The sequence below is a fragment of the Melitaea cinxia genome, chromosome 6 (assembly GCF_905220565.1).
Source record: "Melitaea cinxia chromosome 6, ilMelCinx1.1, whole genome shotgun sequence".
NCBI lineage: Eukaryota > Metazoa > Arthropoda > Insecta > Lepidoptera > Nymphalidae > Melitaea > Melitaea cinxia.
Genome location: NC_059399.1, coordinates 15,341,010 through 15,368,019, shown reverse-complemented (window position 1 = coordinate 15,368,019; position 27,010 = coordinate 15,341,010). Strand labels below are relative to the sequence as shown.

General features: G+C 35.8%; 1 protein-coding gene across 1 annotated transcript in view; it reads right to left on the bottom strand.

The window, feature by feature from the left end:
* The window catches only part of LOC123654775 (ionotropic receptor 40a), a 35,937-nt gene extending 10,346 nt beyond the window's left edge, over positions 1–25,591 (bottom strand). The window contains exons 1-9 of the mRNA XM_045590659.1: positions 25,407–25,591; positions 20,016–20,109; positions 18,074–18,169; positions 16,988–17,124; positions 6,333–6,492; positions 4,859–4,965; positions 2,685–2,778; positions 2,216–2,374; positions 717–870 (exon numbers count right to left, since the gene is read on the bottom strand). Coding sequence (XP_045446615.1) covers positions 717–870; positions 2,216–2,374; positions 2,685–2,778; positions 4,859–4,965; positions 6,333–6,492; positions 16,988–17,124; positions 18,074–18,169; positions 20,016–20,109; positions 25,407–25,591 — 1,186 coding nt within the window. The remainder of the gene's footprint in view (positions 1–716; positions 871–2,215; positions 2,375–2,684; positions 2,779–4,858; positions 4,966–6,332; positions 6,493–16,987; positions 17,125–18,073; positions 18,170–20,015; positions 20,110–25,406) is intronic.
* Positions 25,592–27,010: the final 1,419 nt, after the last annotated feature.

Below are 27,010 nucleotides of genomic sequence, written 5' to 3'. Positions count from 1 at the left end.
GCCCGTTTTCGGCCTGTGTATTTCAAAGCCAGTAGTTGGATGGTTATCCCGCCACCGGTCGGCTTTTTAAGTTCCAAGGTGATAGTGAAACTGTGATATCCCTTAGTCGCCTCTTACGACACCCACGGGAAGAGAGGGGGTGGCTAAATTCTTTAGTACCGTAGCCACACAGTAATTTTAACAATAAAATAATTATTTTTTAATATTTACGCGAATTTTACTCATTATAACGATTTTTTTTTTATTTTATCGCGGTTTATCAAGTTTTTAAAATTAATAATCCACGATAAAATTCGAAACAGTAGTTTCATTATAATAAAATAATTAGCTACTTTAACAATAAATTAAAGCGGATGTACGCAGTATTTTATTAAAACCCGATTTTGATATTCGTGGAGATTTAAATACTCAACGATCGAATCGAAACCGCCAGCGCAACAGTCACAAACCAGTGCTGTGACCGTTGCACCAACGAGTCGTCAAAAACGGCAAAAACTTATTATTATTAAAATATAATTGAATTATAATAACATAATCATATAAACTCCACGTATGCGAAATCGAGTATTAAATTTTACACAATACTAGTGTTCACACAATACGTATACTACTCAAACGTGAAACTTAACAAGTGCATTTTATAGTGCTGTAATGTAAAACTCATTGTGCCCCTGTTTGTGTTTCAATGTTTGTGTTTGTAAGCCACGTATACGAACGTTGTCTTAAGAATAATGAAGTGGTAAACCAGCAGCAATCATTCAAGAGACTCAGCTGATCTCGCTTACGGCGTTGCCATAATGTTGGGGCGGCGATAACAACCCATAGCGCCGGACCCATCGCTAGTAGCGTTACGCCGACGAACGACCATACCTGGGAAAATGATTTAGTACATTGTAATCTTTATTAGAAAAAAAATTACTGACTTCTAAGAAAATGATTTTAAAAATAAACAAAATAGGAACTTAAAAATATTTTTTCACGGTTTTTTTTAAGGAACAAAACAAAAAGCATTTTCCTATCGGCAGGGAATAGAAATATTTCAAAGTATAGTAATATTCGATGTTAAAAATTATAATATATCGAAAAATTTTATCTATTGGGTACAATCATCCAGCAAATAATACTTAGTATCCACAACAGGTAATAGAGCCCTTTAAAGTTACAAGTATAAATAGATTCATAAAGCTACTTATTAACTTATTTTTGTATGTAACAGTTAATTCAAATTAATTTACACTTGAAAGTTTCAAATATTACATTGCTGAGAAAATGGCTCTTCTTACAAGAATTTTTGAGTGTTGGAGTTTTTTTGGTAAAATGACCATCACCAAATAATCATAAATCAATAGTAATCAGGATTTGACCGTTTGACTTGATTTCAATATCAGTACTCTAGAATGGCTATTTAGATACTTTGAAGATTATTTCGATAAGCCTAAATCGAAATTTGTTTTTATTATAAAAATAGGTAAAACGGATATTAGACGGATTAAGTTTGGCATTAAGTAGGTTTAGGTTAATGGTACGCCTACTTATATTTACTCTTATATCTATTCAATCAATTTATTTACTTTATTATCCTTCATTTTAAAATATCTAAAAGTTAACGGTAATAATTTATATACATATAGCTTACTAAATTTTGCCTTGAATTACCATTTATCTCAAGTAAATATTTAAGTAGTTTAATTATTATTTCAAAATATTAATTATATTAACGACCTAAAAAATTCAATGCTCTAAATGTTGAATTATTTGTAATTACGTATTAATAATAACATTACTGTGTACAAATTGAAACAAAGTTTAACTGCGCAATATACAGAATTGTTACTAAGAAAAAAAAAATAACTTTTAGCAATGAACCACCGTTGCTTATTTCTTAAACTTATTATAAAATTATATTTGCCTAAAATTTGTGCAAGGAATTATTTAAAAAAATTATTATTTCCTTATTCTGTCCATGAGCTTCTAGCTAAAAAAAAAAAAAATAATACAAATAAACATGTAATTGTACTAATGTTGGTTATTTTGAAAAGGTGAGGTTCTCGATAAATCATGCCTTGAACAGAACCCGATAATAGAGTGCGCTGTGTACAGATGCTTGTACACAGACCCATGGCATTTGAGAGTGGATATTAGAATTTAGAAACGAAAATCTAAAAGCAGACAATAATAGAAAACAGATACATAGATAAAGCAAATAGTACATTACCTCCCACCTAAAAGGTCGGATAATAGCTAGCGTTTCACTCAATTTATCTGGAGCGTGAGTTAAAAAGGCTCCAGAATCGGCAAGAGTTAGAAACGAGAATTCAACCGCTTGTAATCTCTCCCACGTCATTGTTACGTCACCAATGAAGAAATCTGCCTTCTGTGTTTAATTAGTAATTGTATATTAGTCGATAAGTAAAAACACATAGTTATTTTATACCAGATATTTCCATGATGATTCTTCTTTTTAATCGAGTTTATTGTACCTATCAAAAAAGTTTGCTTTGCTGAAATTAACATTATTATTAAATGTGTAATATCTTTCAATAAGATCAACATTAATACAAAATTACTATTAGGACCATATTCACGTTACAGTAGCTCAACAATTTCGAAATGCAGGTAAAATAGCGCGCAAGGTATTGCTTGGAATGCGTGTATTTGAGAGTTGAGGCTATTGTCAAACTTACTCGTTTCCATATTAAGCCAAGTGTCCCTTTAAATGTTCCGTTGCCAGCGATTCTTGATCCTTGGCTTCTTTCGGGAGGATCGTAGTACTTATATCTGTTTTAAAAATGTAATATTATAATAATATATACAGAACATAGAGTATGTAATATATGTGGTCGTCTGTTACTAGCAAATTAGCACAAAAAAGTTTATAAAGATAGGTCGAGCCATTTTAAAGGAGTTTGGTCGCAAACACCGTGATACGAGATTCTTATATGAATATATATGAGAGCTAACTCCGCAAACGCTGTTTTACTATGTATGCCATTATATCCCCTAAACTCCCCCCTTATCACATAGGGGTATAAAAGTAGATGTTGGCCGATTCCCAGACCTACACGATATGCACACAAAATTTCATAAAACTCGGTCCAGCCGTTTCGGAGGAGTATGGTAACTAACATTGTGACACGAAATTTTGATGTATAAGATATTGAAAAATTATCTACTAAGTATACTAAAGTGTAATTGAGGTAGGGTATAGCAGGAAATTTCCTGCTCAAAATATGGAGCAGCCCGACTGGGGTAGTAGCTCGACCTTACAGAAGATCAGCTAAATAATACTGTTTTCAAGCAGTATTGTGTTCCTGTTGGTGAATAAGGTGACCAGAGCTCCTGAGGGGACTTGGGGGTAGGGTTGGCAAAGCGCTTGGAATATTTCTGGCATCAGGTCAGCCGTACGCTTGTTTGCCGACATAGTTGTATAAAAAAAGTTAAAATTTTATTAAATGTGAAGGGCAAAGGGTGAAGTGATTGTAATAGCTATTGAGTCTAGAACTCTGGATACAATATCGGATATACAAAAATTATTCAAATAGGTAACATAAAAGTAATCTTAACATTTCGAATATAAGAAAAAAGAAATCTTTTTAAAAACTTGTTTGTTCGAGTCGGCTCGTAATGGATTTGGATGGAGCCTTCAGAGATTTAGGCTTTATTTAAAATAGTCCGTTGTTTCTTTGTTAGCATAAAAGGGATTTGTAATTATTTGTTTCTCTTCAAGCCCTGCTTACAATAATTTAATTTATATTGTGATTTTGTGTAAACTTTAAAGTTTTAACGCCTTTACTGTATATTAAAATAAAACACCTTTTTTAACCGACTTCCAAAAAAGGAGGAGGTTCTCAATTCGACTGTATTTTTTTATGTATGTGACTTCAGAACTTTTGTTTGGGCGAACCGTTTCGACATCCGTTTTCGTTTTTACTTGACGCTTTTTTCGTCGACCTACGTTGTATTGTACCACATAACTTTTTACTGGATATACCGATTTTGATAAAAAAATTTTTTTAGAAAGGAGATATTCCTAGTTTGTTACTATGATAAGGAAACCAGGATTTGATAATGGAATCTCAGAGAAATCGAGGGAAACTCTCGAAAATCCGCATAACTTTTTACTGGGTGTACCGATTTTGATAATTTTTAATTTAATCGAAAGCTGATGTTTATCATGTGGTCACATTTAAATTGTATCGAGATCTGATAACCACTTTTTTATTAATCTTGATAACGCGTAGTTACTTGACTATTTTTCGTTGATCTACGTTGTATTATTGTCGATGTAATTGAAGTCCGTTTTTTTTCGTTTGCGAGAAAATACAATTATAATATTTTTTAAAGATTAACTGCAGTTTCGTTTCCATTCCTCTCTGCAAAAACTATATTTCGAATCGGTGGTAGCTTTATTTTAACTATAATCAATTATTTAAGAAAAATATCATTTTTATTTATAAAATGATGATTTGAAAAAGCTTTTGAGGCCTATTTGAATGTATTTATATTTGTTTTTAATTTTTTTGTATATTTATTTAAATTCATATAGTTGGCACGCAGTACGAAGCTGTTACTTAGAGATTGGAAACTGATTTACTGAATTCATTTAGAGGTCTCGTTTGTAAGTAATTACTTCTGTTTTTACGGGTTTTTTAAAAGTAAAGAAGTTCGAGGAGTGACTTTATAACAATGTCAACCCTCCCCCGTCACTATTTCTAATTTCCGTTTCTACTTTTCTACAGAACTATTAGCTAGAAATGAGTGTGTGGTTCTTCTTTAGCTGCGAGTATGCTATAGTGATCACGTAACAGAATTCCTATGGTCATTTTTTTTGTGTAGTGAAAAATTGTTACTGACTTACTTAAAGTTTAATTTCTTTGCCAATAAAGACAGTAATTTGTCGTCTCGACCACCGGTCACGTTGACTGTCGAATCGTTCTTATATATAACAAAATGCCACGGAGGAGCCTAAAACAAAGAGTTAAATATTACTATTTTTTAAAGTGAAGTGAATTTTTTGACTAGGGAACGCTATGAAATATTTTCCTCGTAATTTTGAAGCAACTGTGGAAGTACCAAAAGATCGTAGCCTAATGATACTGCTCTCAAGAAGTTTTGCGTTCCTATGACGAGTAAACCAGCCAGAGCTTCAACAAAATATCAGGTAGTTTTGGTAATTCGATTTACACTGTTCTTTATTATCTACTCATAAATATAAATTTACACGTTCTAACGCACTTTTTTTTTATTGCGGAGAGAGTGGAAATTGTGTATATCTGTGGTCTTGCTCCCTGGTTATTGTTTCAATACAGGCAGCATCTACGTCATGTATCTCGTAAAATATTATTTATATTGACGAAAATAATCTAAAGAAGAGGCAAATTTCGCAAGCACGTGTGTGTGTGTGTGTGTGTGTGTGTGTGTGAGAGAGAGAGTGTGTGTGTATGTCAGCGTTAGCTAGAATTAAATGTGTGTTGACTCTAAAAAGCAATTGGTCTCAGTCATTTTTCATAAAAGTCATTGTGTACGAACAGTAAAATATATTAGTTGAACGTCGCACAAACGTTTCAAAAGTCTAATGGGAATATACCTCCTAAAATCGCTTATATTAAGTTTCGAGCAATGAGGCCCTAAAATATTTTTTTATTAACTAATTTTTGACACTTAGGCCGTTTTCACAAGGTCACAAGTTATATTTGCTTTTATATTTTGTTATTTATTAAGATATTTTGATAGCTGCGTCCATTATGAATAGTAATGATTACTTTTTTCCTGTTTTGTTAGATAAAGCATGCGGACCGGTATATAACTCAGACACTGATTATATTTTTTAAGTATCTACCGTCATTTTTTTTTATTACTAATGGGTACTCGAGTTTTTCATTGAATACGTTTTAATGCCAGGATAATAAAAATCATAAAATATATTAAAAAAAAATCGTTTTATTTTAGTCTGTAACTTTACTGTGGCCTATGTTTTTATTTTTATAATCATGTAATGTTGAACGTTGTGCGGTCACACGAAACTCTTTTTTTTCTTGATATGTATTAAATAAATTATTTTCTTCAGTTTTGTCAAATTATATTATTTTTATTTTCATATGAAAGCTTTTGTTATAAGAAAATTCGTAACACAATAATGTTACATTATAGTTGTGAGATTATTTTGCTAAAACCAATAAAAAATATTCCTAGTCACGTAATAGTACCTTGCGTGTTTTCTAAGTAGGTAGTAATTAAGTGGATCTTAATTCTACTTTTATTTTTCTTTATCTATTGGTGTATTTAGAAATACTCAAATGCAATATAAAAGGGTATATATACGAAAAGATTACATGTAACACGGGTACATTGAAGATTCTGCCCTTGAAGTTCTGATAGACCGTATCTCCGGGTGGTAATGCGGGGGATTTGTAGAGCCGATCTGACCACCAGTTGACGAGGGTTAAGTGGTTGAACCGCTCTGGTGTTGCCTGGTTGTAGTACAGTCGGTATCTGTTTGAGAAAAAAGATTGTTGAAGTGACATTGTTAATGAAATAGAATCGTTGTGATTTGAAACTCGATGAAACGAAAAATGAGTCACGATCAAGGAAGAAACACATAAATTAATAGTAAAGAATGAGATAAAAACTCATTACTGCTCAAAATGCGTAAGAGACGAGTTTTGCATGTCGCTTACGACCTTTTTCACGTGACCGTGATCGATACAACAAATCGCAACGGCCGACCTTCCTACGACTTTTTAGAAGTTTGACTTCTGCCGCGACTGAATTTGTGAATTACTTTATTTTTATACGATTTCCAAAAATGGAGGCGGTTCTCAATTCAAGTGCGTTTTTTATGGAGTACACATAAACGGAGTACAAACACCAACAGTTTTCGGGTTCGCTTCCCACACGCGATGGTATGGATTTTTGTTCATATTTGTACCCATAATTCTTTTCGGTTTGAATGTTTGTCCTTGTGGGTATCCCACCTTGCCTCCGAGAGCAGTTTTTTTCGTTTGAGAATAAAACGACAATATTTACTTATATCTTATCTTACGGATTTCTTCCTCCCAATATTGATAGGTAACCTATTTATAAAAAATATGTACTTATATAATTTTTTGAGGTTAAAAATATTATATTTCTTAAGGATTACATTTGATTGTCAGTATTAAACAATACACAGCTAATGTCATTTTTCTACAATAACATTTAATAGTTTCGCAATACCTACTGTCGCTGTGTGGCAACAATAGTAAAAAATATAGCCACCCCCTCTCTTCCCGTGGGTGTCGTAAGAAGTGACTAAGGTATAACACAGTTCAGTGGAACTTAAAAAACCGACCGATGGTGGGATAACCATCAAACTGCTGGCTTTGAAATACACAGGCCGAAGGCGGGCAGCGGCATCTTCGGTGCGACAAAGCCAGCCCTGCGGTTACCAACCCGCCTGCCCAGCATTGGTGACTATGGCCAACAGACATGAGTTCACGCCATTTTCGGAGTAAGCTTGTGGAGGCCTATGTTCAGCAGTGAACTGTGATAGGCTGAAATGATGATGATGCCTAGAAGTTTAGTAGTTTTTCTATTCTTATTATATGTTGTTGGTAATTTCATTTGATTTATTATAAGTAGATATAAAATTTGTCAGAAATTTCAATAAAATTACAAAAAATTCTTAACACATACCACAAAGTTAAGAAAATAATTTCCCAATTTTATTAAAGATAAAAATACCCGTGGATTATAAAACTTGCAGTATAGTTAATCTGAGGGTCTTCCGGGAAAATCAACGTTATTTCCTGATTGAATTCAACGATAGATAAATTACTTTTGAATGGTTTTTTGACGTATTGAGTAGATTAGTAAATATAAGGATAAAGTTAGGGTAACTCGAACTCATCATCTCGATTTCATTTAAATTTGACGACACGACAATTACCAGCTCTCGAATAAAAAAAAGAATCATCGAAATCAGCACATCCTATATAAAAGTTATGACGTAAAGTATAAAAAATTAACTTAAATTGAGAACCTTCTCCGTTTTTGAAGTCCGTTTAAAAGAATTTAGGTTAGGTTAGGTTAGGGAGGTTTACAACTAGCTACTAAGAACTTCTAAGAACTAAAATTGACCACAAAATTAATACGTTTCCAAAAGAAAATACCGAAAGCGAAGCACTAAAAAATATGTTTGGCCAATTCACAATCGGCGTTTCGTTCAATCGAATTACAATGTACGTGAGAGTCGCCGGCTTTGTATTGGGTATTTTCGAACAGAAGAAAATGTAATTTCTGAAATACTGGCAAGACGGTACGATAATCAAGACGGCGCATGCTTCGAGGGTATTTCTAAAGTTAGCTTGTGTTTTATCTAAACCTGTTTTTCTACATCTTACAAGGAATCGAATTCTTACTTTTAAATGTATTTTGATATGTATGAAACGGTTGAATTAATGTTTTAATCGAAAATCATTGATTTTTTTGTATTGTAATAACAAACATGCAATTTGTATTGTACAAGTATTGAGGGCACAAAAGGAAATATGCTGCTCAAAATCTGTATCAGCCCGACTGGAGAAGTACCTCGACCTTACAGAAGATCACAGCTAAACTGTGCTACTTTCAAACAGTGTTGTGTTTCTGTGGTGAGTAAGGTGACCAGAGCTCTTGGGTGGGATTGGGGTTAGGGTCAACAACACGGCTGCGATGCTTCTGGTGTTGCAGGCGTCTATGAACTACGGCAACAGCTTTCGATTTATTTTAACATCATCAACATCGGTACACCTAGTAAAAAGTTATACACCGTAGTTCGACGAAAAAATAGGCAAGTAAAAATGAATTATTAGATACAACTCAAAAAGTAGTTGTTCGATCTCAAATAAATTGAAATGGGACCAAATGACATCGAAATCGGTTCTATCAGTCAAAAGTTCTGAAGTAAAATACATAAAAAAATACAATCGAATTGAGAACCTCCTCCTTTTTTGAAAGTTGGTTAAAAAGTTAATAAACTTATATAGGTATGATCAAGTTTACATACAGTAACCCAAAAACTTTAAACAAAACTTGTAAATATTATATCATAAATATAATATTTGCAAGTTTTGAAATACATTTTAAAAATACTGTTATAAAAATAACAAAGAGTTTTCGTTATATAGTTAAATGTTTACGTTCAGAATAAAATTTAAAAACCAAAAGTTTATATATTTGAAAAATGTTTGATCGAGTAATGTCTGCTAATTCAATAATGGTTATAAGCAAAACAGCTATTTTTTTCTTAATATTTGAAGTAACTGTATCTAGTTATTAGCTGTTAACGCGCTTTTGATGATTCTAGGGTTGCGGGCACTTATACGTTATGGTAACCGTTTACACTTTACCATAAGATTTTTAAGCACAATTCAGTGCTATGTCACGTTACGTGCACGTAAACGTCGGTCCCCGTTGCTATCATAGACATTCGATAGCATTCATTACCCTTAGTAGTGAACTCCTACTATGAGTCAGCCAGTCAGCTCAGCCTATTGCAGTCCACTGCTGGACATAGGCCTCCCCAAGTTCGCGCCAAACATCCCGGTTTTTCGCAATCCATATCCAGCCTACACCAGTAATCTTACGTAGATCGTCGGTCCAACGGGCCGGAGGACGTCCCACACTGCGTTTGCCAAGACGCGGTTCCCACTCCAGGACCCGTCTGCTCCAACGATCATCGGTCCTGCGACACAGATGGCCAGCCCACTGCCACTTCAACTTGCTAATTCTAATATGAGCAATGAATGCTATTACTCATAGTACCAACCCAAAATTTTTTTTTTGGTATCGCAGGGGTTCATTTACCGCTGATATCCAGGATGCCAGGGTAGGCAGTCCTAGACCGTATGTCGGCTTCAGCACTTGGGGGTGCAATACCGACCAAACCCCTGCTGGAGCCTTCAGCCGCTTTAATTGGAGGGTCCCGGATCTGCAGGCAACAGGATCCATCAAGCGACAGGCTGGCTTCGGCGAAAAGACCAGACTTCTCCACATGGGGAATGTCCGGCACACCTCTGACACAATCCCGATGACGCCGTGTCTGTCTAGCAGGACCGGGGTCCCATCCCGGCTCGACACTGGCACAGGGGCGTTACTGGAGGTGCATTAAGTAGCGCCTCCTACGCACCCCCGTTCGTCGCCTGCGGAGAGAGAGGCCTCGTTGGCGGCCTCCTCTCTCATCCGATCGTCATTCTCCTTCTGGGATATACTATCCCGCAGGAGGAGACCTACCAACCCACCATGGAACAGCGTGGTATAATAAGCTGTGGTGTCTAAGTCTCCTACATGGAGAGCGAGGCCCATGCAGTGGGATGTTACGAACTTAAAAGTTAAAGTTAAAAAGTTTTTAGAATTCTTGTGCTATGTATACAAAATGATCAATCAAATCAAAATTATAAGTTATTACACAACACACCGTATCTTTCCTTTATCGTTCCGCTCGTTTTACCTTTCGTTTTGTTTAAAATTAAAATTAAAGTTTAATAAACTCGATTTTTACCATATTTGTTTTTTTCATCATGGTCGCTAACGATGGGGTATGCTCGGAAACCAAGCCTAGTATGTATGTTTATTTTGTTATGCATAGATTTCCATCAAAATTAACGCAGAGAAAGACAAGTAATATAAAGTCGCTGAGATAAATGCGTTGCCGTATTGGGGTTATTGCCTCAATTATTTTGCAATTCGTTAATATTATTACGGCTTAATGATATATTCATTATAATTTAGTGTACCGCCCAAGTTGATTTACGATGTGGTAAAGTGTATTGATTTATCGGTTACGATAATTTAATGTCTCTTTTCTTTTTATTATTGTTTTTATTGAAAGAGGGAAATGGATGTAGATTTATCAATTACATTTGTAACGTCAGAATTTTGTTTGAATAAAGTTTATTATTGTATTACATTACTTTTTTGTTTTTGTTACAAAAGTGAATTAGAGTGGTAAGCACCCTTTATGATAGAAGAATGAGACGGTAGAATGAAATTGAAGAAAATGAAAAAATAGAATTTAAATTTACTTATTGAATTTTTATCTGAAAAATTTTGTTTGAGAAATTCAAATGAACATTATTGTTAACTACCTGAATCCTGCGGTTTTGCCCGCGTTAATTTGATGAAAAAGTACTGATATACTATATAGCATATAACCTTCGTTGGCACATGGAATATCCAATCCAATTTTTTTTAAGACAAACTAAAAGTTCTTGAGATTAGCGCGTTAAAACAAATAAGCAAAATCTCAGCTTTATGATATTTGTACAGCAATAATTGTATTTGCTCGCAAACGAAAAAAACCGACTTCAATTACATCGAAACGTAATAGAACGTAGATCAACGAAAGCATAGTCAAGTAACTACGCGTTATCAAAGATTACTCTAAAAGTAGTTATCAGATCTCAATAAAATTTAAATGTGACCACATGATAAACATCAGCTTTCGATTAAATTAAAAATTATCAAAATCGGTTGCTACGTGTTAAAAAATTGCTTGCTGGGTTAGAGAGTCACCCACAACTCCTAACACGAGACACAAGAGAGAGAGTAAAAAAAATCCTACAGAATCTTAATTTTTTTTCAAAACACACAAAATCAACTTACACTTAAGCAAAGCTTATACCATAAGAAACTACAATGACTCACCCACAATAAATTGCACTCAGATCTTAAGACGGCGAGAGAATCCAACCCAAAAAAAGAGCAAAGAGCAAAAAGACAAAAAGGCCGCAAACACTCGCCCTGAGGCTTATATACCCTAGCATACCCCGCGCGTCGCGACATAACTACCCCCTAAGGTGAACCGCGACGTAATACAATACGAGGGTATTCCAAAATTAAATCAGTCGCCTAGAAAAAGTAAATAGCAACGCTAATGCATAACTGTGCTATTATACATCAGCAGGAACGAAACCAGGCGCTATTAAAAATATATGCTACACGGTACACCCAGTAAAAAGTTATGCGGATTTTCGAGAGTTTCCTTCGATTTATCTGTGATCCCATCATCAAATCTTGGTTTCCTTATCGTAGTACCAAACTAGGGATATCACCTTATAGGCATGCATTTGACCACAATCTCACCTGATGTTAAGTGACGATGCGGTCGAAGGTGGAGCATGCCTGCCTAATAACAGTCTATTCACTCTGGCCTTGAAGGCACCCAGATTCTATCGTTCGGGAAACACAGACGCGGGCAACGAGTTCCATTCCTTAGCTGTGTGCATCAGGAAAGTAGAGCCAAAGTGTTTTGTGCGCGTAGGTGGCATATCGATGACATAAGGATGGAACGATCGACCGCACCTAGTGTCCCGATGGCGGAAGGTTGTTGGGGGAATTAGATCATGCAATTCCTTCGCACACTCACCGAAATATATTCTGTAGAACACCGACAGACGAGCTACCCTACGCCGATGATCGAGACTCTGCAACTTAGTGTCTGTCAGAGTAGGGTCACCTATGAGTCTCTTAGCTCGTTTTTCCACCGAGTCCAAAGTTGCCAGTTGGTATTTGGTGGATCCATCCCAAAGATGGCAGCAGTACTCCATACAAGACCGAACTTGCGCTTGATAAAGTTGAAGCAACTGTTCTGGAGTGAAGTAACGCCTGACCTTAGAGAGAATACCTAGTTTTTTTGCTGCAGTTTTTGCTTTGGACTCGATGTGTTGCTCAAAGTTCAGATTGGACGACAGCTCTACACCGAGGAGCTGTAGGGAGTCGGTAATTTCCACAGAAACATCCCGGAAAGTCGGAGCCAGGTGTAAAGGGCTCCGTTTAGAGGAGAGAACACACGCCTGTGTTTTTGTAGCGTTGAACGTGACCAGATTGGCATCGCCCCATTCGGAGACTGCCTGGAGGGCGACGTTCAAGCGGCTGACCATATCCTCTCGACAAGACTGGATAACATCCTTACTAGCCCTTGCACTCGAAAAGTATCTGTCCGTCACTGTGCTGTCGTCAGCATACCCAAAGGTACCGGGGACAAGCAGATCGTTAATATACAGCAGGAAGAGGGTAGCGGACAAGACTGATCCCTGAGGAACACCGGCGTCGATAGCCTTTTGGTCCGACGAGTACCCGTCAAGGTCAACTTGTATTGAACGTTCGCTCAGGAAGTCAGAAATCCAAGTGCAAAGGCTAGGTGGAATACCATATGAAGGAAGCTTGCTTATAAGGCTCGCGTGCCAAACCCTGTCAAAGGTCTTCGAGATATCGAGAAACACGGCAAGTGCTTCGCCGTGTTTGTCAATGGCCTCACTCCATATATGTGTGGCATACACTAGAAGGTCCCCAGTCGAACGGTGCTGGCGGAAACCGTACTGCCGGTCTGGGCCACATGGGGATTCTTCGGGTGGGGAACAGACGGATATTGATTTTACCAGACAGTGGTCAGAAGTACCCAGTGGTGCAGAAACTGTTATTGAGTAACTGTCTGGATCAGTTGTTAAAAATAGGTCTAAGCAGTTGGCGGTATGAGAGTCTACGTCTGGTACCCTGGTAGCACAATTTACAAGCTGGGTGAGGTCCAGCGTCAAGGCTAGTTTACGCACTTCTCTCCCAGCATGGTCGGTCACCTGGTATGGGTACAGCCACTCCTGGTGGTGGGCGTTGAAGTCCCCCAGGATGACTAACTGTGCCGAAGGGTAACGCTCTCGAGCCTTATCCGCCGTTAGGGTAAGATGGTCACAAAACTGAGTTGTCTCCACGTCTCCACTGTGCGAACGGTAGACACAGGCATACAGGATTTTCTCCTGTCCTGTGTCCACCAGAACCCATAGGATGGAGTAACTGGATGTCTCAAGGTGCTTAAGACGCTTGATGCAAATGTCATCACGGACGTACACACAGACTCCGGCACGAGGTATGAACCTGTGCTCCAGAGAATACCCGGGGTAGCTGAGGTACGCCGTGTCAGCCGGACATCTGATCTGCGTCTCAGTGAGGAACAGCAGCTGCGGTTTTTCTGTTTCTAGGTGGTGGTGGACAGATTCGAGATTGGAGTGCAGACCTCGGATGATAGAGAGGTGCACTTTCAGTGGGAGGACGTGCAGCCACTGTGTATACCCTTTTTTATTCTTCTGTGCTTTCATGGGGAGTGAATAGGTGCTGGGGAACGCAAACTGGACGAGGCGGCATCCTACCTACCATGTGTCAGACTCAACACCGCCGCACGGAGGGAGCCTGACGCGGAGACCGCGAGGACGCCCGAGCCCCCCCAGAATGGCTACCTGGTCCTCCCTTCCGGTCGCCAACCGGCAAGGTAGATCATCCTGGGATTTTTCGTCAGGTGGCGGGGCAGCCTTTCACAGGTGGCTTTCCTGCTACTTGGGCCCCCAACTTCCTACGGTCGGCCAGCGGCGGCACCGTGCCTCGGATCCCGCTACCCTCCGAAGCCAGGCACCCGATGCGGCAGTGATGAGCAGACAGAATCGGTCACATAGAGTGCCACAACTACCCAGACACATCCCCCAAATGGCTGCTCTGGGACCCGCCCCGGAACACGGCGATTGCCGTTTGGCGGCGCGACTTTACCCAGAGGGTGGTAATTAAGCCACGGCCGAAGCCTACCACCTCAAGAATTTTGTCGGCTCTTACGACAGGCCTTCTTACCGGGCCGTAGGAAATTGTATTCTACTGCCCGTCCCTACACGGGGAAAAAATCTCCTTTCCAATAAAAAAAGAATTATTAAAATCCGTACATCCAGTAAAAAGTTATGTGGTATAATACAACGTAGGTCGACGAAAAAAGCGTCAAGTAAAAACGCATTATTAGATATAACTCAAAAAGAAGTTGTTAGATCTCAAATAAATTTAAATTGGACCAAATGACACACACCACCTTTCGATTAAAAAAATTTTTGTCGAAATCGGTCCACCCAGTCAAAAGTTCTTAAGTCACATACATTAAAAAAATACAGTCGAATTGAGAACCTCCTCCTTTTTTGGAAGTCGGTTAAAAACAATACTTTAATTTTTATTTTTTGAATAAGTAAGCCGAACTCATATATTCAATTAATTATGTAGATTGTACTAATGCAACATTTATTGTTTTCCGAGCAGTAGGTAACTTACATATTGTATTTGTTATCAAACGAAACAAAACGAAACCAATACTAAACATATTTTAGCAATATAATGTTGCTCACACTTGACACACACACACACACACACACTTCAGCCTATCGCAGTCCACAGCTGGTCATAGGCCTCCACAAGTTCGCGACAAAAATGGCGTGTAGATTACGATTGAGAACACTCAACGAAACATTTATTTCTCACTTCAAATATATAGTTATTCATTCTCAATACACACTTTTAACTACATTGAATACGTTATCATACTAATTACTATATGCCACTTATCGAGCAGCAACGTTAGCTGCAGAATAATTAAACAATAAGTGCTTCTTCACTTACAAATTAACTCTTATGAGATAACAATACCGCCAACACATGACAAAGATGGCGACTGAGCAATCAAAAAATTAGTATTAACTATTAGGAAGATGGTGTGTCCATCTTTATGCTCTTCCGGTACTTCAACAAATAATAAACACAATAAGAACGATACAATATTATAAATAGGTCATATTCTAATGATAATAGTATTCATTTTTTTTGTGCAACTACCCTGCAAAACAGATAACAAAGATAGTGACTGGCTAATCGTAAATGAATGGGTATTAACCATTCGGAAGATGGCGTCACCATCTTTGTACTTACTGTTTCGGTATTAACACCGGAAAAATAGATAATAAACAATAAGAATAATATCGACATAAAACCCAATATTTTAATAGTTGTCGGAATTGCCAAGTTTACATCTTGTTACCGCTTTTTAGTGAATATATACGGTATATATACCAAAATAACATTTTTTTTATAATTTTGTCTGTCTGTTTGTTCCGGCTAATCTCTGAAACGGTTGGATCGATTTTGACGGGACTTTCACTGGCATATAGCTGATGTAGTAAGGAGTAACTTAGTTAATTTATTTATTTTATAATACTGCGAACTGAAGAATAACTATTTTGTTAAATTCGACGCGCACGAAGTCGCGGGCACAGCCTTAAATAAAGTTTTTGCTGAAAAGTGCCAGTAAGAAAGTTTACAGTGCTTCTTTAAAATTGCCAATAAACCACTTTTTTATTAAGATTTAATTAATACGTCCTTTGTGAAAATCAGTATATGTATATGATTCGGTTGTTTGTCGAAGCATACGAACTCAATTGTCGCCAATAATGCTGTGATGTCACTGCACCTTCATTTGTGACTATTGTATTCTCGCCACAAATCAAATCACGCGTCCTCTGATTTCAGTCTCTAGATCTGCAGCCGGTTAATTTAGACAAATTATATCTATATAAATGAACATATAAGGAACTAACATTGATTATGTGGGAAATTTCAAATGATAGTTTTTTTTTTGGTAGAAAAACAAACGAAAATGATTTTAATTGATTAATAGAAAAAGAAGGAAATTTTATACATTTTGTTTTCTTTAATTTTGGCAATTTTGTTGTTTGTTCTTTTTATTACCCGACAATGACATACGAGACATTTTTAATGTGATTAAATCTTAAGTGTTTATGTTCTAGAGTTTATTTGTTATGTAATAATAACAATAATAAAATACCTGTTAAATTGTTTTTTTTTTTTAAACTCTTAATTAATATTAATATGTTAATCTTTTAGTGTAATGGACTACTAATTGTAGTCAAATTTTAACATTTCGGCCTGGTTGCGCTGGCGGTCGCGAGTTAGACCCCCGCTCACGACAGACATTTGTATTGGCCATATAATTGTTTGTGTTTCCGAATCCCCAATACAGGAGTAAATTGACTGTTGAATATGACACGTTTATTTATTATCTCTACGCTATAATGTTGTGAAACATGATATGTGTATAATACGAAAATTTATAAGTTCAATTTTTTTTGTTTTTGGATAAAGTGAAGATTTTACTCACACGCCAGGCCTTGGATTTGTGATCACAGCTACTCGTATAGCTTCCTTGATACTGGAGAGAAATATTTTGCTTACGTTTCCCCGTGGCCAGTAGAAGATATAAAGCATGGATCGATGTATATAGTTGTTGAGTGTTATCTGAAAAAATATAACACTGTATGTAATATTCTTATGGAGTGTAGACAGTTTCTCTGTTCGTTTGTGAAAGTCTCTAGGTAATTAAATAAATATATGGTATATGACAACGGTAGCAGTAGAAGTTACCTTTTAAGATTTTGTTACAAAAAGTAGAAAAAACGACTTTTTGTAATCATGAATTTTCAATCGTTTTAGGGTAGTTTTGTATATGACTAGGTCGATAACATAGCTTATAGATGCCTGCAGTACCAGAAACATCACAAATGCTTTGCCGAACCTACCCTCCCTAAGAACTTAGCTTTCTCACTCACCACAGTAAAATAGCACTGCTTGTGATCAGTATTAATTAGCTGTGATCTTCTGTTAGGTCGAGGTACTTCCATAGTCGGACTGCTCCAGATTTTGAACCATTTTCCTGTGTTAGCTGAATATACTTGATAGTTAGCCGAATTTGAGAGTGAAGTTAAAAAAACTTTTACCTAAACCAGTAAATGTTTTTGTCTGTATACCGTTAGAAAACTATCCAAGATTTATTATCAGCAACAAGCCCTAAATAATTATGATAAACAAAAAATATAATATTAGAAAAATGCGATCGCGACCTGATAGCGATCATTACTCGTAGTAGGGAATATATCCGCCAACTCGCAGTGGAGCAGCGTGGTGGATTAAGCTCTGATCCTTCTCCTACATGGGGGAAGAGGCCTATGCCCAGTAGTGGGATATTACAAGCTGAAGCGTTATATATAGAAACCACACATTGTATACTATTTATTCATATGTATTTTAATTTTGGTTATATTTTTGTTAGCTTTGCTCTTCTTGTGTTTATTACGACAACACTGTGCATATGTTTTATTACACTTGATCCATTTAAAATTTAGGGAATTTAGCTTTTCGTCATTCCAAATTGCTGTGATGTATTAAATTACAAAATTTAATTATTTACCTCATAGAGTAGGTTTTCGCATTCAATTGGTTCGCAAAGTATCAGACTCGTTCTTTCCTCTGACGTATCAAGACCGTTCTTAAGATAACTGAAATACTAAATTTATTTGTTATATAATTATATAATTAAAAATAATGAAGTTAAAAATTATGTTTGTGGGACTCTACTATCTATTCTTCTGATAGCTTCTACATTATTTAATTTGAACGCGTCTTACAGAACCTACTATTTATTTATTTATTTTATTGCAAAACTACTACATAATACATGTTAAGCAAAAGACAGACTTAAAACCACGAGTTTATTTACCAGCCTATATTAAGAAATACAAAAATAAATAAAAATATTCTAGAGTATAAGTATATGCAACAACCAATTTGAACTAGAAAAAGTAATGTGTACTGAATTTTCCTGCAAACAGTTAATATTAATTGCTTAAAATTTATTGTACCTTTGAAAATGTGTCGATTTGTATAACGTACGATTTTCTCATTAAGGTGAGTGTAGGTTAGAGCATTCTAGAAACGACACGTCAAACAGTTCCAATGTATTACCCATTTACAAAACAAACAATGAGCTTAATGATTGTCTACAACTGGATTTATGGAACGTATTTGTTACAAAATAATTTGCAAACAGATACGAATACGGGCTAAGCCAGTTTCATTGATTTTTCATTTTATTTTATACTAACTTTGCCCACGACTTAGTCCGCGTGGAGTTTATCAAAAAAGTTATTGTTCAGTTCGCACAATAATAAAATAAATAAATTTCTAAAATAAAAGTATACTAAGTCATTCCTTAAATCCTACATAATCATAATCATCATTATCCTACATAAGCTATCTTCCAGTGAAAGTTCCGTCAAAATCGATCCAGTCATTTCAGAGATTAGCCAGAACAAACAGACAGACAGACAGACAAAAATTGTAAAAATTGTCATTTTGGTAAGTATATGTAGCTTGTATACATTCATATGCATTTAGTAAAAAGTAGTTATTTTAATATTACAAATAGACATTCCAATTTTATTTATTTGTATAGATTATTCATCTTTACTTTTTTAATTCTTTGATTTTATTTCTTTTCCGTCTATTTCAAAGCTTTTGCTTATCCGTTTTACTTCGGACAAGTCTCCCAAGTTTAAATTCTTAACACGTAACCTGTAGTTTCGATATTTAAACAGAAAGAGAACAGAAACAAATTTCACAGATTAACATTTAAAGACATTATTTCGAAGTTCGAACACAGCATGGAACATTCCCTTTTATAAATTTAGTTTCGAATATTATTCGTAATATTCTAAGATACGAATTAGAGATGATCTTCTCCCATCTGCTTAATGGATAAAAATGTAATAATTATCTTTATTCTTTCTTAATTTAGCATTCTAAAGTTCATTTGCGAAAACAATTGTCTGGAAAATTCCTGACCGGGCTATTATATTTGACAACCGCTATTCAAAACTAGACTTAGCAGACAACCTAATGTCATCGTATTTCTAATAAAACAGCGCTCATTTTGATGTAAGATTTATCTATTAAACATGTACGTGAAAGTATCTAGAACAATATATATTAATATATCTGTTTATACCTGCTAACCCAGAAGTTATGCCAGAAAAATAATAGACAACCCAATATATATTTTCTACTGGCTTCAAACTGACGGTAGGTAATTTACTCTTTAAATACGTAGGTACATTTTTAAATAAAAAGATGAATTTTTTAATTTTGAATTAAATATAGCCTGGTCAAAAAATTTCGGGCAACCCTTTCGCGATTATTTTTCCGATATACAATAATAAATATAAAATAGTTTTCATGGCTTAAACAGACGGGTAAAGTTTCCTCTCTAGCTCGTATCTTCTACCATAGGTACGCTACACGGTAATGCTCGAGCTCCCTAAACTGTACTCACCTTTAAGCCGTTATTAACTTACTTTATCTTTGCTCTCCTTCGTCTTGAGATCGAGATTGATTACTTGTATATTATTTTCGTTCAAAAGACACATTACTTCGATAACGTCTTCCGATCTATATAGAGAAATTTAATAAAAATAATTGTTAAATTAAAGCATTACTTTGTCTATTTAATGAAACATTTTTTTCGGATTTTATCGCGGATTATTATTATCTTTTGATTCCCGACGTTTCGGATACTTTACAGCAACCATGGTCACGGGGGGACTGAGGTGTCAGACGTCCCAACGTTACAAAGTTATTCGAAACTACCCGACATACATCAATATCTTATATAGTCCTATCTACGCAGAATGTGCTAATTGAGTCTTTAATCTGTGGTGAATTATGCTTGGTTTTTGATTTAATTATATTAATAATGGGGTCCCAAGCAGGTGGTAATTGCCAGCCATCTTCTCTATTGAAATTTGGATGTTTTTTAATTTCAATAGCCTCACGGATCATCCTTGGTTGGAATCGGTGTTCTTTTGCGAGGATCTGTGGTTTATCGAATCTAATATAATGGCTAGCTGTGTCTAGACTGTGTTCACAGATTGCGGACTTAGTATAGCGACGATGATTTAAGTCAGCTATATGTTCTTTAACGCGAGTTTTGATCGATCGTTTTGTTTGTCCTATATAAGAGAGACCACAGTCACAATCAAGCTTGTATACTCCTGCATCTTGTAAGGGTATATGACACTTGACAGAGGGTAAAAATTGACTTATCGTTTTTGGCGGCTTGAAAAAAGTTTTTATAGAAGCTCGCTTTAAGATGAAGCCAATCTTGTCAGTGACCCCTTTCATAAAAGGTAGCACAGCAGGTACTCGTTCGACGGTGGCTGGTTTCACACGTTCACTGCGATGAGGACGCGGTACCCGAAGCTTGTTGTCTCGCAGTACTTGCTTGACATGTTGAAGTTCGGTCTCCAGGTGTCGCTCATCGCAGATCCCTCGTGCTCTCTGAAACAAAGATTTACCCACGGTAGCTAACTGTGTTGGATGATGATGTGATTCACCGTTTAAGTACCTATCCGTAATCCTATCCTAACCTACCTTTTATTGGCTTCATCTTAAAGCGAGCTTCTATAAAAACTTTTTTCAAGCCGCCAAAAACGATAAGTCAATTTTTACCATCTGTCAAGTGTCATATACCCTTACAAGATGCAGGAGTATACAAGCTTGATTGTGACTGTGGTCTCTCTTATATAGGACAAACAAAACGATCGATCAAAACTCGCGTTAAAGAACATATAGCTGACTTAAATCATCGTCGCTATACTAAGTCCGCAATCTGTGAACACAGTCTAGACACAGCTAGCCATTATATTAGATTCGATAAACCACAGATCCTCGCAAAAGAACACCGATTCCAACCAAGGATGATCCGTGAGGCTATTGAAATTAAAAAACATCCAAATTTCAATAGAGAAGATGGCTGGCAATTACCACCTGCTTGGGACCCCATTATTAATATAATTAAATCAAAAACCAAGCATAATTCACCACAGATTAAAGACTCAATTAGCACATTCTGCGTAGATAGGACTATATAAGATATTGATGTATGTCGGGTAGTTTCGAATAACTTTGTAACGTTGGGACGTCTGACACCTCAGTCCCCCCGTGACCATGGTTGCTGTAAAGTATCCGAAACGTCGGGAATCAAAAGATAATAATAAACCGCGATAAAATCCGAAAAAAGTTGTTTCATTAAATGAGTAAAATTCGCGTAAACATTAGAAAACAATTACTTTGTCTATTTCTATTAATACTAGCTGTGTCCCGCGGTTAATATTAGGAAAAAAACTTACTAAAATAATATCTAAGCCTTAGCCTTTTCGATAAATGGACTATAGAACAAGAAATTTATTATTTAATTCGAACGTTAAAGTTTTATTTCTTTTTAAAGACGACGATGGATATGGAGATGGAATATACGGCTAATTGAAAAACGGTTACTAAGCCTGGTTCGATTGAAGTGTTAACATTACCTATGGCCCTTAAAACGACTAATAACGATGATCTAGACAAAAGCAGGTTCTGCCATTCGAGTAGTTTTACTATACACATGAAATAGAATAACTGATAAGAAGATGTTAAATAAATAAATAAAAAAATAAAATAAAAATCAAAAGAAGAAGTTAGTAAAGCTTTAATGTTCGAACAATTTCTAAAAAGGTATGGTTCAAAAGGCGATAGAAAATTAATGATCTAGAAAATGGAAAATAATAGACTAGATATGAGCTTAAATTAGTGTTGCCCAAATTCAGTCTTGGTCTTGCAGTCTTGGTCTTGTTCTTGCGTTTTTGCAAGACCAAGACCAAGAACAAGACCGCGTATTTTTAGCAAGACCAAGACCAAGACTGACCGTGCAAGACTTGAGCAAGAACAAGACATAGCCTGCAAGACTCTTGCGTCTTGCAGCTAGGACTTAGCGCTATTTCACTGAGTAGTTAGGTGTAACAGTTCGGAGTATAGGTAGGTACGCTTAGGAATTCTATGAGACGCAAAAAACTGTATCAAAGAATATGAAAAACTGGACCTATGCGCATTACGACTAATACCATAAACATAGCGAATAAAAAAATATCTATTAAAATCAAACTGAGTGCATGCATAGTTATGTTTTAACCATCGGCACTTTGATAATGCGGCATCAAAGGTTTTGTACTTACTTCTCAAAGAAATTTGCCGCTTTTCGGAAGTACATGGTTATGATACACGCGCCGGCGGCTTCTTTTGAAATCTAAAACAATCGTTGCCGCCACGCCGAAATCATAACATTTGACACTATTTGATTGCCGCCATAGGGCGTAGGTATACTCATGCAAAATAATTTCGAATTTTAAGAGTACCTACAGGTGTTCCAAAGAATAAATAAGTTTCAGAGTGCTTAGAATGAAAATGAATATATTATACTGATCACGCAAGTAGTATTATGATTAGGATAAAATGGTAAGGATAGGTAGTAGATGTCATATTAATTCATTCTAGTAAGTATATATTATAATATTGATTACTTATATGGTTTTAAACTAATTACTTAGGTACTATTATTGTACATTTAGTCATTATATTTCTTAAGTTTTTACAAGAAAAAATAGCAAAAAGTGTTCAAATATCACCCGTTTAATAAATATTGTAGCCACTTTTAAATATACTTGAAACGTGTAAAAAAATTCTACAAAACTAATAAAATAATATAAAAAGCGTAGGTACTTACCTACTAATAAAATAAAAAGCCTGCGATAAGAGTTTTGTATTACTTACCAGCCCGAATATCTCTGAGAGAGATGATGAGAGTAAGTATTTACTAGCTGTGCCCGCGACTTCGTCCACGAGGAATAGTAACTTTGGAGGTATAGTGACGTTCAGGACTTATTTATTTATTTTAAAACTTCTGTCATCAAACATACAAACGAACTCTTCAGCTTTATAATATTAGTATAGATGTACGCCAAAACATTCACTTATATGTAAAGAATAGTGATTGGCACTAATTCTTTACATATATTTTATTCACGCGTCGCGTCTGTACAAGTAGGTAATATTTAGTGTGTGTTTGTACGCCGCACGCGGCATTGTTTGATTTGCGGCGGCATCCTTTTCATAGAGCCGGCACGTGGCGAGGCGGCGCGGTAGAAAGCAAGGAAACGTACTATAAATAAAGGAATTATTTTAATTCCAGTCATTTCCAATTGAGCTGTGCTTCGAGTCTAACTTAATAATTGTTTTTACTAATTCTCGTTGTTTTCTAAAAACGTATCACGTGTACAATTTAATATGAGTGACGAAGATTCAAATTATTCTAGTCCGAGTAACGAGAGTTTGAGTCACAGATCTAAAAGACCCAAAAGCAAATTTGAGGAGTTTTTCGAAATAATTCATGCATCCCAAACTGCCTTCTGTAAATTGTGCCAACATAAAAAGATTAAAATAAAAATGAAAAACAGAAACACTTCAGGCTTAAGGAAACATCTAATATCTTTCCACAAAAAGGAATCAGAAATATTTCTTCCTGTTAAACCAAAATTAAGTGGAGATATCACAAGCTTTTTAGTAACCGCTGGAAGAAGTGGACAGGTAAGAATATTTTTTTAACAGTTAAAAGAATTTTAACTCTGCGTAGCTATTCATGCGATACTTTCAAAAACGCCATTAACTTACGTAAGTATTTTTGAGTTAGTGGTGTTTTCATCTAGGGGTGCGACATATTAAGTATGTAATTATCGTCTTAAATATTTTTTATAAACACCCATATTTTCATTTAATCGGCCAGTAACAACTAAGTACTTTATATTTTGGTAAATTACAGTACAGTGCAACCTTAATATAACAAATATCAATTTAACGATTTTCTCGATTTAACAACAACAAACCTCCTCCTCTTATACGCTCAAACCTCAGTACCTGCTGAGAGGTTATTTTCTAAAGCATCATTAGTAATTAGAAAACATAGAAATAGGTTAAGTGATGAGTCAGCCAGATGGTTACTTTGTATTAATTCTTGGTCAAAAAAATTGATATAAAGTATCATAACCTAATGATAAAGCTGTTGATTTGTGTTGTATTTTATTTTTTATTCAAATAAATGATAAATCGTAAAACTCTTTTATTAAATTTCTTATAAGTAGAGGGTTTAATCTCTTTCTAGACAGATAAGTATTGTTCTTTAAAATACAGTCAAGTTATTGTAATTAATTTGTTTTTTTTACATGTTTTAGCAAATGTAAGCTTATAAATCATAAATGTTTATTAAGAAACAGTTACTTCCATGGAAAACGACATATAGGTCAGTTGATTTTTCGAATTTCTTATCAAATCTTCAGTTATTTATTAATCTGCTTGATCTTTACTATGGCTATGTTAATTCAAGCTCACAATGTTCCAATTCTAATACGTTTTTCTAAGATTTAAAGTAAACTTTAATAAATAGTAATAGACTAATAGGTAATTGCAAGACTTGCAAGACTCTTGCTGCAAGACCAAGACCAAGACCAAGACTGGGAGCGCAAGACCAAGACCAAGACCAAGACCAGGTGTATTGGCGCAAGACCAAGACCAAGACTGGCTAAGTCTCGTCTTGTTCTTGCATTTGGGCAACACTAGCTTAAATAGACGTTTCCAAGTATTTACAATATGGTTTCGGTATTTACGCGTAGCTAGTGTAGTGCAACATTTATGTTCAATACTAATCAATTCTTAGTCAATATTTAAATCTTTCCCTATTGGGGATAACATCCCGAAAGTACTAAGGAGAAGTAATACTTAAATTTCATGATCATGATTGCCTTAGATTGACAGATATGCTTTGTTACATAGCAATAACTCTTTGTTTAGTTTGTTCAGACAGGATGTAAAAACTTTACCGTATATCAGTCGTGTTCCCCCTAACAATAGTAAGGCTAGTCGTGGGTAACCCGACAGCTATGTCCATAACTGCCATCGAAAAATACATCGGAAGTCGCTCCAAGTTTTTTGACGTTAAAGCTTCGATGTTAAAGAAACATTGTATTTCAACGATAAAAGTACAGAAAAATAAATAGTTAATCATTTTTTCTTCTAAGTAGAATTCGTAAGAGACCACTTTCCCGAGAGTCACAAATAATTCTAAATCATATTTCTTATTTCTTAAGTCTTATATAAGGACATAGAATAGTTAATGCAGACGGAGTGTGCTGTTTTCTACTAAATCTGTTCTAAATTTTGATACGTTATTTCTGTTAATTTTTGTATGTACATGTACATGTAAGACAACAACAACTTTTTTTTTATAACAGGAGAGGCAAACGATCGGATAGAGTAATCTGATTTTAAATCTACCGTCGCCCATCGACTTCAGCAGCATAGGAGGAGTTGCAGTTGCGTTGCCAGACTTTAGGGAATAGATTTTTGCCCAATCGACGTTTAAAACTCCCAAATTATGGCGATCAGAAAATTCCACAGTTTACATTGTATACGGAAAGAAAAAATGGTCTACATATGATCTTAAAGAAATATCTTGGTTGTTGCAATAAAACGCTGATTTTTATTTGTTTATGGTAAGCTAACATTTCTATGAAATAATCTTTGTGTTTGCGCAGTGTAGTGTATCGTACCTTCAATTCGGATTGACGTCTGACGAGCTAAGTGGCCACTTTTCATCGAAGGGCCTTATGACCGATGGCTTGAAAGCCTTGCCATGTTACCTTCGAAACCACCTTGCCCTTTAGTAGCGAATGTACATTAGCTCATGTAATTCAATTTGTTTTATTTTATCTCAAAAAAGTTTTTAATAAACTGTTAATAAAATATTGATAAGTATTAAAAGATTAAATTTGTTGTAGTCAAAATGCTAATGGAAAATATCGCCACTTTTAAGTATAATCAAATTTCATTGAAATGGTAATTTTGATCTTCGTCGAATGTTAAAGGTAAAATTATAATGATAATCAAAATACCTTCTCAAATAACTATTTTTTTATTAAATGTTTAGATTCAAGCAGCAACTGTTAGCCAACTTTATTAAATGAGTGTTTTTTATACGACTGGGTCGGCAAACTAGGTGTGCTGTGTGGCTACGGTACCAAAGAATATAGCCACCCCCTCTCTTCCCGTAGGTGTCGTAAGAGGCGACTAAGGGATAACAAGGTTCCACTACCACCTTGGAAATTAAGAAGCCGACCGGTGGCAGGATAACCATCTAACCGCTGGCTTTGAAACACACAGGCCGAAGACGGGCAGCAGCGTCTTAGGTGCGACAAAGCTAGCCCTGTGGTCACCAACCCGCCTGCCCAGCGTGGTGACTATGGGCAACACACATGCGTTCACGCATTTTTGGCGCGAACTTGTGGAGGCCTATTTCCAGCAGTGGACTGCAATAGGCTGGAATGATGATGATGATGATGATGATGATGATGATGATGATGATGATGATGATGATGATGATGATGATGATGAAGGTCGGCAAACAAGTGTATGGCTCACCTGATGG